This window comes from Camelus dromedarius, chromosome 17 (genome assembly GCF_036321535.1).
Source record: "Camelus dromedarius isolate mCamDro1 chromosome 17, mCamDro1.pat, whole genome shotgun sequence".
NCBI classification, from domain to species: Eukaryota; Metazoa; Chordata; class Mammalia; order Artiodactyla; family Camelidae; genus Camelus; species Camelus dromedarius.
Genome location: NC_087452.1, coordinates 16,940,294 through 16,953,803, shown reverse-complemented (window position 1 = coordinate 16,953,803; position 13,510 = coordinate 16,940,294). Strand labels below are relative to the sequence as shown.

Here is a 13,510-nt window from a genome sequence, read left to right as displayed (position 1 = left end):
CCATAAATCATACATATATGGGTGTATGTTTGCTTTATTTATAGAAAAAAATCAGTCAAAACAGATAAACCAATACTTTGCCATTATGCTGCATCATTGCATATTGATTAAAATTGCTGGTACTAACTATAGATTGTCAACGCTCAATTAATTTTCACACTGACTTCGAGCCAAATCAAATAAAGGCAGTGTACCTTTAAATTTTACAAATCTTAAAAATCAAGAAGCAAAGCACTCTCTCCATTTGGAATAATCGGGTGAAATGTAAGTGTATGAGAAATACCACTGTTCAACCGATCAATTTATAACAAGGCCCCAGCAGGATACGGGGTTCAGACACCATCCTTTCGCTTTGCTGTTAACTTAGATCTGTGTTGTGACAACTCTCTTCAAGGTCAAGTGAGAGGGAACATGGCAGGAAATAAGAGATTCCTGAAAGTGAAATGTAATTTCAGTGCACCACGTCTGGTCTCCTCACTGCGCCAGAGTGATTTCCGCTTCAAAGTCTTCAGTAACCATTAGGTGTTCTCCATAGTTCTAGCTTCTGACAGGGTGTTTCCTCTTCCTTTCCTCAGTGACAGTGAGGCTGGACGGAGCCAGCCCTCACTCCTTTCCTCAGACCCACTCAGACCCCTGGCTAACCCGGGCTGACGTGAGTTTTCCCCTGCATTCTTGGTCTGCCTGTCTCCCCTCTGTGTTTCCACCACTGAGCAATCACAAAGGTTGTGTTTTCTCTTTTTCCCCCCACCCTTGCACTGAGCTTTCATAATATATTTCAGTACCTTGGCACTGCGTCAGTCATCGGTCCAAAGAAGAGCTGACTGTTGAGCCTCGTGGCCAAGGACCATGCCTGAGTCACCCCGTATCTACCTCCCTAAGTGCCCCGCCGGCTGCCCTCTTCGTGAGAGGGAACCAGAACCCGAGGGAACTTGAGTCTTTCAGTACTCAAAGCTGCCAGACTAGGTGATCCTCCTTCTGATGCTTGGGGTGGGGCAGCAGAGAAGAAACACTGGAGGGCTCTCCCCTCGGGTCGCTCAGTACTTACGGGCTGCGGGGCGGTTTTGGGTTCGGTAGACTTCACGTGCAGGTGGGTCATCATGGCTTGCAGGCGCTCTTTGTCTTTTGCAAGCTGAGAGGGAGAAAATGCTGCGTTTACTTCTTTGAATACAGATGCATGACTATTTTCACATCCACAATGATACATATTCCAAATTACCCTCTGGCCCCCGGCACATGACAAAATCTGCACCACTGCTTAGTCGTTTTGAAAGCTACGTGACCACCGCCAAGCTCCAGGTAACTGGAGGTGTCAGTGTGTGATTTCTCAACACAAGATGCATTACAGCCTTTGACTGGGCAGTCCCAGACCTGCGGGCACCAAGGAGCCCCATGTGACACAGACGGCTAGGAGACAAAAACGTGACTCATGCCTGTTAACCAGCCCAATTCGTGGCGAAGCCACAGGGAAAGGGGCCAGGGAGCTACAACCCATCGCTTCATCTGTTGCGGTCGTGGAAAAACTCCCAGACACAGAGATACACTTACGCAAATCGAGCTTCACCTTTCTTAACAGGTAGGCATAGCTTAAGACAGTGCTGGCAAGCAGTGTGGAGCTGGGCAGGCACCGAGCCTTGAGGGTTGACAAGGTCCCATTTTCAAGTGAATGGAAAAGCAGCTTACTCATCAATTTATTCTATGTGAGCACCTACTATGTGCGAGTCTTAACAAAAAATTCAGTCTCCTCATTCTAGAGAACATTATTTTCTGAAGGCGCACAAGTTTCTAACTGGAGGTACACAGCAGGCACTCAGACACGACTTATTACATACTACTTTCATCATGCTTGCCTTGGACTGTTTCAGACACAGTGGGATCTTTGATAGTTCAAGATAGTTGGGCATAAGGGACAAATAATAATTACCTCTGCAAAGAAGTAGGAAGTGTATCCCCCAAAGATACAGGTAGTTAAGTTAACAACTGTGGAATTCTGAGAAAACGCAGGAGAGAAAGAGAGGAAAGGAAGGAGGTGGGGGAGGGAGAGATGGAAGAAAACCCTTAGCTCAGTACTTTCATAGACTCTTTGTCCAAAATAATGCCTTAGAACTGGGGAGGGACTCATTCTTTCATTGTCACACAGTTATTGTCAAATCTTTTAAATATCAATTCATTTTTTAAACTGAAGTATAGTCAGTTTACAGCGTGAATTTTTCAAAGTCTAAAATTACGCCCCCCCAAAATCAAGATTCATTTTAAAATAAGGGGTGTTTTTTAAGGGAGAGGGGTGCTTCAGAGAAGAGGGAAAGTGTACAAAAACAAGAAAGAAAACGCCTTCAGCTTCCCCTAATTGGATGACCCAGTCTCCAGCCATATCACATTTGATTTTTTTTTCTTTTTATTCCCTTGTGGTTCAGGGAGGAATAAATTAAGAAGAAAGAAAGAAAGAAAAAAAAGCCTTACAGTGTTAGCATGTATCTTTCAACAAACAGGAAATGAAAATGATACCATATTAGGAGCCACTTTATGTTATTCATCCTCTGTTCTTTACTAAGTTACTGAACAGCCAGACTCGAAGATGCTCTGAACACATAATGCTAAAGGAATTCCGTTTTCCAAAGTGGCTCAGTTAGAACAATTAAAATGTTCGCAAGGCCATTTTTCTACAGTTATTTGTTTTTTATGTAAGTGTTCTAGGTTTTTCAATGTTACAACTAAAACATTCTGAAATTTTCAAAAAATAACAAAAGTTTTGTTTTAAAATTCTCCTGGGGCAAAAGGAATGAAGTCATATATGGCATGCTTTTTAAAAATAAGAAGTTGTCTGTTGTACTGAACATTATACATTAAAGGGTGAGAGGTGATATTTACTGAAGAGTCTGATGAATATTAATTGTGACTTAATTTGGGGGTAAACACTGTTGATGTAGCAATTACAAAGACCAAGCGGAAGGAAATCTACATTCCCAGCACCAAAAGAAACCATCACCTGTCTGTTCCACCCACGTGTCTGCCAGGCTGACCTCTCACTGGTCAAAGGTAATAACGGCGCCCACCTGGAATCCGTATACACGGTCACGCCCGTCACCCTGGTGGTTTACTGCCACAGGGCATTTTTTTTTATTTTTCCATGAAACTATCACTTAGACTTCAACCTCCACTGTAAGAATTATCCAGATTCCTTCTCTTCCCTCAACCTCAGCTCTGCTTTCCTATACAAGGTGGGCAACGTTACAGAGAGAGGCAAAAATCCAAATTTTTCTTTTTGTTTATTACTGCAAACTACGGGTAATATACATTCTCGGAAGAGTTTTGGATTTTTTTTATCATCAATAACAGCTCTAACACAAACTGATGTAACAACTGAAGAAAAAAAATCCACCAAATTCATTCTCTGGGTTTTTTTATTTTTTTAATGCAAAATGACTAGAAAGTCACACCCATTGAAACCACGTCCTCTCTCTACAGTGGCTGTCTTGCATTTATAATATTCACTGGTCCTTCAAAACACGTTCAGATTGTTTATTACTGTTTATGCCATCATTCCATGAGCTCACCATCCCCATCAATTTTCATGGCCTCCTTTCATTATCACAATATGAGAATACAAACATTTAATATTAGCAAGTATACTTCAGCATTCCCTCACCCACTGGATCCCATGACAAGCCAAGAAAAGGCGGATAAGAAATTCAGTCCAAAGGTCAACTAAACATTTGGCTAACAAATTTAAACACTTTTCTTATGTTGTGATATCAGAAGAGAATGGCTGGCTCCAAGCTTTCCTGGGGGTACAGGAGGAGCAGCTGGCATAAAAGCACTGAAAACAGACCCCACATTAAGGGGAGCTGCCTGTCACCAAGTCAAGAATGACAGCAGAGTCAAAAATGGGTTAAAAAGGACGAGAACACGACAATCAAACTGCACTGGATTCGAATCCTGGCTCTGAGACTCCGAGCACATTATGTAACGTTTTAAAGTATTTCATTTCTCCTTCTAAATATGGAATAATCATCTCCAAACTTTAAAGGGTTCTTTTGAGGATTAAATAAATTCTTGCACATAACAAGCTTAGCATAGAATCGAGTGCTTCATGAATGCTCAAAAAAAATGCTTTTTTTTTTTTTAAGAAAAAGGAGTTAAATCAGGCTAGTCTACCTAGACTTCTACTGGCTGAGTAGATGTTTGGAATTGGGATCAACAAAATAGAGGTTTGATGGAGTCTGCAGCTGCGCTAACTGGGGAGAGGATTTTTATATTTTCAACACAGAAAGATGAAACCCATTTCCCATGGATTGATTTCTTCGCTTCTCACTGTCTCTGTCCCTCATCCCAGGCAAATGCTTTTTCTCCCCTCGGCTGACATAGGTCGTCCCCTTTTCTATTGCCCATGGCTTCAAATAAGGTTTCAGATGGTCTGCACTGGGGAAGCCCAGAATAGGGTATCGCTCCAGACTCGCTGATAAGCGCCGAAGGCAAGGAGCCCCATTCACCATCTTCAAAGATGAAAACTCAGGAGATTAAGCTCATTCTTTTAGCAGAGACATGGGAATGTGGTTTGGGGTTCATTTAACACAATCATCTTCTAGGTTGTCAGGAGGACTAACCATTTTAAGCCCAATTTGGCGGTCCTCACTTGTGAGAGAAAAAAAAATTCTTCTGAAGTAAGTGGAGGAAATTTGATGTGGAAAAAAATTGAGGACAGAGGAGAAGAAGGGGCCAAGTCACTCACTCGAGTTCACAGAAGCCAAGTGGTGCTGGCTCTTGTGGCTGTTTCAAGTCCCCTAGGCCTGGTGTCGTGTTTTATAACTGGGGAAACTGAGGCTCACGGGGTGAACTTACCTGCGGTCAGCGAGCTAGGAAGGAGCAATAGTAACTCTAGAACCTGGTTATGTGATGGCTGGTTTGACTTTTCCATGCTAGCGTGACCCTAAGTACCACCTGGGACACTACCTGAAAACCCAGATCTTTGCCTGCCCCCCGGCGCATCCCCCTGCCAGCTGAACTCCGTACGCAGAACCTCCACGGGACGGGTGGGACGTGCAGTGTTAGCAGGCACCCGGTTTATGACGAGGCAAGTCTGGATTATTCGGAGACAGTGACGATCCCTAATGTGACAGACTGGGGTCTCACCCACACTCGCTAAGCCCAATACTCCAAGGGAGGGAGGCGGGAATAGGTGGTTCTAATAAAGACCCCAAGTGTCCAAGGTTAATGAGGTACATCTGGGGGACACTACTCTCTTCCAGGGGCCGAGTATGCCTTCCACAGTGGCTGCCTAGATTTCCTCAGCCGTTTCGTGTACAATGATGGTCTAAACAGAGCTCACTCAGGCAGAATGCATCTCATTACACAGTCTCTTAAGTGCATACGATTAAAAGAAGGAACACAAGAGGGAAAAAACCAAACAAACAAAAACAAGACAGGAGGAGAAATGAAACTGTCCTACCAAACTGAGCATTTGCCAAATAGTTATTTTCAAGTCACTCTCTCAAATGGTGCTCATTCACAGGCCTTCAGAAGCAGGAACTGCTGAGAACTTACAAAAGACTTCTTGAAGGCCAAGAAAGCTCTCAGGTGGGAGGCAACCTATGGCTCATTTCACCCCAGCCCAAGAACTTCCCAACTTTTATTGTACTCTGTCACCATCTCAACATTCCTCATGTGTCATTATTAAAGACTCTCTTGACATGTAAAGCAGACACACACGAATACTCTGTCACAGTCTAGGAATTCTAATGCTCCCAGCGTAAAGCAGGATTTTAAATTATGACAAATAAGTGTGTTGGTTTTCAAAAGGGGGATGTGGAAGTGAGAAATGCAGACCCTCCCTCGTTTTTCTTGGCCCCAGTCCCGAAGCCTTGGCCACGTGAAGCTGTGATCCTGTTAGGACTCTTTCTTCCCCATCATGCTCTGTGCTCATTTAGAGAGCGTCATGACGCTCTGCAAGGCCCCCGCTGTGAGGAACTGTCCTCAGTACTGCTTTGGAGGGGGTGAGAAAGGTCCAAAGGGGGGCCCATTACAGATGAATATATTTGCCAAAGTCCAGGAAGTTTGGTGTGATTACAAATAGCACCGCTAATGGTAGAGTAATCACATGTACAGTTCCTACAGTAATGCATCTGTGTTCGGCTTCCAATCTCCCCTCTGCTATTGCAACCTGTGCACTTTTCTACCTGCTGACATTTTCTTAGAGCTTACGGTGCCTGCGGTAGAGGAATCTGGAAAACTTCAGGGTCATCTCAGCATCCCTGAGCTCCAGCCTGGCCCCACTGCTGCCGGGATGGTTCAGGGAAAACCTCCACGAGACAGAGAAGAATGTGGCTTCATGAGCCAAACTTTAAAACTCTGGATCTGCAATGCCTGGATATACGTAAAGAACCTCGTGGGGCTGGAGGGGAGCAACACTCGCTACCCCAAATGTCTCTTTGCAATGCAGATTATTTCAAGCTGAAAACTTATTTCAAGCTGAAAACTCCCAAGGCCCGAAAGATTCAGTTGGAAACTCTGACCTTCCTCCTAACTTCCTAAAAGAATTCTGAGGGCCTGTGGGAACAAAGCGATCACCAGTGACATCTGCAGAGAACACGGGCTAGGTGCGGGGGATAGGAAACACTGCGAGGCCCAGAGATCGGAGTCCACTCTGTGTCCCATTGTCTTTGCACACCCTGGCAAACATTTATTTACCTAACATTTACTTTTCCATCTCCATGTGAATTGTTTTCTGTCCCTTTGAGGTCCCAAACCATTGCCCCCAACATCCTCTTCTGTCTTTAGCTGAAGATGGTATTTAAGGTGAGGGTTTTGGCCATTCTGATAAGTGACTCCTCGGTTTTCCTGGGTTTCACCTGTGTAAACGTGTTACTACACTTTGGTCTGATTTTCTCCTGTTCATCTTTCTCATGTCAGCTTAATTCTTACACCAGCCAGAAGAACCCAGAAGGACAGAGGAAAATGTCCTCCCCGCTAACAAGGCCATGGTGACTCCAGGGTAAAATGCCCTACAGCACTGGCACTGGGCATTGGGGGGGGGGGTAGTTCACAAAGGCTGGACCAGAATCCCAAGGGCTGCCCATCATTTACCGTTAGCTTTCAACACATGAATTAGATCTTCTAGACCTCAATTTCCTCATCTATAAAGGGGGAAGGTAGCAATTACTTCTCTGACTCTAACGAGACCATCATTAAGCTCACCATCCATTTAGTAACACCTTCTCAAGGAACAAGATATATTACATTAAACATGTTCATTAAAAGCAAGACACATCCTAATTTCCAAATGTTAAGATTCTTCCTTTAAAAAATGACTCTTTGGATGGACAAAATAGGTGGAATCTACTCTCTGAGAGGAGTCAATGAAACTGAAGGCACAACATTAGGGCAGAGCCTTGGCAGTACAGCAGGGGCTCAACAAACATCCTTTCTGGTGGTTTTTGAGCTCCCTTATGACACCGTTACCAGCAGAGTATGGGCCTTCCACAGATCTCTCTATGGCTGCTGGATTCAAACGGATCCTTAGGGTGACCAACTCAACCCAGTTTGCCCAGGACTAGCCCACTTTTTTTTTTTTTTTTTTTTTTTTTTTTTTTTTAGGACCAGCCTACTTTTGTCACAGGAAATCCCAAGTCCCAGGAATCCATGTGTCCCAGGCAAGCAAACTGCGATGGCTGGTCACCGTCACATCTTGTTGAAGAGATGGATGAATTTACAAAGAACGCCATATTCCCCCACTCTCCTCCTCCCTCCCCCTGTAATCTAGGCACAGCCTCAAGTGGCTCCCTGGGCCTGGAATGTCCTTGCCAGGAGCTCATTCCCTTGACAACTCCTTACCGTCTCCCCCCATTCCTTATAAACTCTGCCTGGTGTGCTGTCCCACCCCCCCCCCCCATCAGGTTACACGCTAAAGGACAGAAGGGACTGCCTCACTCATGTTTCCGGTGCTTGGAATGCACCCAGTGCTTGGTCAACAGTGCTTGCATGGAATCAAATTACTAATGAATAAAAGGTACACGTCCCTCCACCCCCACCCCGCTGCCTGGGGCCAGGCAGGTCATCCCCATCAGTCTGGTGGCTCCTTTTCCCCTTGGCTGGTTTCAATATTTACTTGAAAGGGTCTCCAGGCTGAGGGGTTGTAGGAAGCCTGTCCTGAGCCCTGTCCCCAGACACACGCTGAATCATGGACGTGATGAAAATGCTGACTTGCCAAGGCTTCTTTTTCCTTCCATTCAAAACCCATCTGCATACACCCAAGAGGATGCGCTGATGGCTCAGCAGGGTCACAGAACAGAGTAAAACCGATACATGTATCCAGAAAACTATATCTACACCATGAATAGCTAAGACAGGTAAGTGCATCAGAAGACTTTTCTCCTGTTGTCTGTTAAACTGGATGCTTTTCCCTTTTTCCAAAATGGAATTTTGGCCCAGCCACTGAGATACCTTCTGTGTTTTCTCATCCACAGCTCAGCGGTTGCGAGAGCTTATTAGCATCTCCCACCTGAGTGAACCCAGATAACTGAATTAACACGAATTTAAATCCAGCAGGCAACTCTCAAGGAAGCTTCTCGTGCTTCCTTGCAATTCTGACCCTGGCATCTGGGGTGGGGGAAGGAATTCTCACTCTCAACATATTTCCAGCTCCCGTGTCTCCGCCCCTCTGTCCCTGTCCTGTGGAGGAGGGAGCTGCACACGTCACTATTCAAGACCATGCATACCGACTGTGGGAATTTTTCCCCCTCCAACTCTAAGTCATTTCCATTACTGCATATTACCTAGAGGACTCTGTCAAGAAAACATCTAATATATGAAATCTTAAAATACACTCCCTGACCTCAAAAACGGCATTCCCTGTCCTGGACCCAAATGATTTCTTTGGTGTCCAATCTGTCTTCACATTAGATCCCTAAGTGTACCATGTAGGAGCTCATATCATTTCTTGGAGTTCACAATGCTTGGTTTCCTGGTACCAGTTGGGGTTGGTCCTCGTCTAGTCCTTTGATCAGTATCAAAAAATTACAGCTGCCTTTGTAATAATGAAATGCAGTTAGAAATATCAAAAAGGTTCCAAATGCCCAGTAAGGTGTCTTTCTGACCCTCCTTCTCTCTGTGAGCCCAGTAACAGGGTGTACCGTGACAACTGAACTAACCAACCTTTCTCTGTTAAGCTCTACATAAGGAGTCCACTGCTAAGAAAACGTGCATTATATATTTTGTTATCTTCCAAAAAAAAAAAAAAAAAAAAAACCAACACAGAAGCATCACACCCACAAGGCTGAATAGACAGGTCTAAGCCAGCCTCTCCCCCATCATCTTGATTTCTGCCTGGTCACTTGAATTCTCACCATCAGAATCTTAAAGGCGTTTCCATTTGGTTCCCTGGTACCACTGGACAGACAGCACCATGAAGGCAAACATCTCTAGCCACTATCCCCTAAGGCCAACAATGGTGATTTTTTTTTTTTAAATTGCATCTAATTCTTTAGGGAGGTGAGATACACCAGGGCCCTCAGTTCGAGGTCAGAGTCGAGGTTCTCAGGGCTTAGATTTGGGGGCTAGAAAGGTACACAGGATAATACTCCAATGGCTGTTACTGGCTTTGGTCACGTCTGGTCTACTCTGTCCTCCTGCATCCCCTGGTGGAATTCTTTCACAATGATTCTCCAGGGTAGACATAATGAACCTCTGTTGATCTATTTTGAAGATACAATTTGAGCGTACTGGGTTTGTTTTTACAGTGGGGGTGCACATGTGACCTCTCCCAGATGAAGATACCAGACGCCCAAGTACTGCTCTGCAGAGAGAGTCTGGCTGGTCGAGGGGGCATTTCTCCCCCTGCTCTAGCACGGTGATCACCCCTGGGGAACATGCTCAGGCCCTGACTGCTCTTTCCTGGAGTGCTAAGTGGTGCAGACGTTTTTCAAATTCAAGTTAGTAAATGGTAATTCTTTAATATCCTCTGAGATACTCGGAGGGCCAGGTATTTCCTGGACAGGGAAATGCCCTCTTCAAGGGACAGAGGAGCAGCCCTTGGGTCAGTCATGCACAGGGTGTCCCCTCCGCGTGGGGTCTGCTGTAGAGAGGATGGGGGAGCAGGGTGATAGGAGCGAGGCCAACGGGACACAAGACAGGAAGGCTGCTGAAGCTCGAGAACACCTACCGCTGCACGGACCTGGTCCCCACAAGCCCTCAGGCTCTGGGGGGACAGGGGCTAGGAGGGAAGTCGGTTAAATAGTGCATTTCCAGACCTGGGTGCATGAACCGGCAAACGGGCCGCACAAACATGGAATCGCTGAACATTAGAGCTGGGGGGGCCTCAGACGAGCCCAGCTGTGAGCATCACTGTCCTTTGCCCCAAACTCTCCCAAACAGGCCAGATCTGCAACCCAAAGACCCTCCATCTAACCCTTGAGGAAGGTTCTCTTAAGTCTATCATAGGGCACGGCTTCTATAACCACTAAAACCTGCTGACATTTTCTTGTGCATTGCGCCTGATTAAATAATAATAATGGGTACGGTCTGTTTGGGTTTGGCCCTTATCTCACGTTGAAAGTCTCTTTTCAGCATGTTTCCAAGAGCCCGTGAGTGTCCGCTACCGCTACCCCGTGAATGGACAGTGCCAGCGGAGAGTTATTTATTTATAGGCTATTCGTTTTCTAGCATGAAAGCACCAGGACACACATTTCGCTCACTCTTATCCTCCCTGGTGACCCCCAACAAGGTTCTTGCTGTGTTACAGGCTCCGGGTAATGTTCGCTAAATGCATGAGCTGATAAATGGGCGGATGAGTGAATATCCCTCAGCCAGCTTTCCATGCCCCCAAGTATCAGCAAGAACTCAAATGTGAAGCTGCTACTAGGGGAACCTGAATGAGGCTGGTTTCATACACCAAGGCCAAGAAGGAAGTGATGAGGGGCCAGCAGTCTGTTAGGAAGCCGGGAACCGAGGGGAACTAATGATGGGATGCAAATTGTTTCCTTCTCATCCTCTAGACCAGGGACTGCCTGGGAAACAACTTCTGTAAGGGCCAGACACATAGTCAATATTTTCAGCTCTGCAGGCCATAAGTTGAGTTGCAATTACTCAACTTCTCTGTGGTAGAGCAAAAGCAGACAGAGACGAGGCGTAAATGAATGGGCATGACCCTGTTCCAACAGAACCTTACACACGGACACTGCAATATGAATTTCATATAATTTACTCTTTAGATTCTTACCCCCACCCCCACCCCAACTATTTAAAATGCAAAAACCTTTCTTCACTGGTGGGATTCGGCCCAGGGTCTGTAGTTTGCCAACCCTGGCTCTCAACAAGCATTGTGTCATCATTCCTACTTTCTCAAGCTTGGAAGCTGACTCTTCAGAATTAGCCCTCCCTTCGTCCATTAAAGCAAACTTGCTGGCAAAAACATTATTAGGAGCATCCCAGGTAACTACCACATTGTAACTTCTGGCCAGAAGCTCATCTTCAATACCTATCAAAAACTGAAAACCCTGCCTTTGGTTTGATGCAGAACCGAGGGATGAAGGGAAACAAACCTATGAATGAATGAAATCCACAAATAATCAAAGCATCATCGTACCGGTTTGTTCCACTCCCAGGCCACAGCCACCAAATCACAACAGTCAAGCTCCAAGAGACATACACCTGACATCCTAAGAGTCTAACTTCTCTTTGTCTCTTGCCCGCTTCTTGGGCAGAGCAAGGAGTATTGGATAAAATCACCAGTTTCTAGTAATTAACATGGGCCCCACACTCAAATCTGCAGGCTGGAATGCCAACCTAGGTGAACCATGACAGCTCTGGTAAACAATTTATTCTAGCTGATCATTAAGAATTTAATTTTATCAATTAAACAAACAAATGCAGGAACACGGATCACTTTATAAACACCACCGCCGATACATATAAAGGCAGGTAGCAATAGTCACATAGCTGGTTCTGTTAAATCCAAATCTTCAAGGGCTTACTATGTTTCAATCACAAGTGAACTCGGGGAAGGGGGGTGAGATAAATACACTCCTTTTTTCCTTCCCAATAAACATGCTAAATTTAAAAAAGTTTCCGAAGACTTACGTAACAATTATGGAATTTTATGATGCGCCCCTCGCTTGTATAAATATCCCACTGTCCTAATAAGTTCGTATCTGTAGTCTGAATGGAAAAATATTAACTACTGAAAGCAAACAACTTTTGAGATATTCTGACTAAAAAAAAATTAATTTGTCATAGAAGATGGTAACTAATTTTAAAAAATCCTTCCTATCCTGGAAAGTCACCACAAAAAGTTTAAGTGTGTTTTGGCTGATTTTTCTCTGCAACTATTTGAAGCTGTAAATGACTTAACTCAGTAAAATTCCAAATGTAATTATCTTCTGTACTTAGCCTAGGGCTCTCCATATATCTCGGCATTGCTGTCTTGCATACAAAATAGGCTTTCCGATGGCTGGTAACAATATAATGTACAACATTGTTTTAATTTCCCCTAGTCGGCTAACCTCTTGCCTACACTAAACCCGCCCGAGGAAGAAGCCAGTGAGTCACCAGGCACTCCAGAGCATTTGGGAACTCGGCTGCATAAATGGGGTTTGGCGGGTCAGGCTTCTGCCATTGTACATTTTCATAATCTCCCTTTCTGACCCAATTTTTACTTTTAGAAACTAATTTTCTGTTAATTATACCAAGGAGGGAATTACTGTTAAAAATATGGTGGTTCATCAACAAGTGACTTCAGGGAGTGAAACCCACATTTCAAACGCTCCCCCATCCCTCACAACTGTGAGCCACAGGAAAATGTGCAGAGGTTCATTTTCTGTACTCGCAAAATACATTCCATGTGGCCCAGTGGACTTCCAAATACCAGATTATATATATGTGCACAGACAGATTAGACAGACCCACAGATACAGACACGATACACATTAGATGCACCTGAGTATGTGTCTGGATAATGTGTGGACGTGTCTGTGTGCATATTTAAAATGTGTGCAGTGAACTTACAATTGTTCTCAGTGATGGACAGAAAGGAGACATTAAAAAAATGAGGCATAAATCCACATAGAGTTTCTACTTTAAGTTTGGAGAGCAGGCTTGCATGTGTGATGGGTGGCCCGAACTCGCGCACACTCACGCTCGCTCGCTCTCCATTTACATTCATTCAATCCCCATCTCCCTCCCCAGCTTGTCTTCCTCCCTCCGGGTTTATAACACAACGGAGGGGGCTTAAAGCAACAACAGAAAACCAGACAAGCCAAGGGGAGAAGAGAGAAGGGCGGTGAAGCGGGCGAGGGAGAGAGAGAGAGAGTGATGGAAAAGCTGGAGGGGGACAGCTGAGAGCTGGCAGCACACACAGATACACACAACTTTGCAACATCCAAGCTGCAGTTCCCCAGAGTGAACTGCAGCCGAACCTTCCCAAAGAGTAAAAGGAAGAAAGATACAATAAAATAAAATAAAATAAAATAAATAAATAAAATTTAAAAAAAAAAGAACAGAACAGAACAGGACAACAGCAGGTCCT

General features: G+C 44.8%; 1 protein-coding gene across 13 annotated transcripts in view; it reads right to left on the bottom strand.

Moving 5' to 3' along the window:
• FOXP1 (forkhead box P1) overlaps positions 1-13,510 on the bottom strand; it is a 549,781-nt gene that overhangs the window by 29,497 nt on the left and 506,774 nt on the right. For all 13 annotated transcript variants that reach the window (XM_031471119.2, XM_064496312.1, XM_031471116.2 and 10 more), the window contains one exon: positions 1,046-1,129. In XM_031471119.2, coding sequence (XP_031326979.1) covers positions 1,046-1,129 — 84 coding nt within the window. The remainder of the gene's footprint in view (positions 1-1,045; positions 1,130-13,510) is intronic.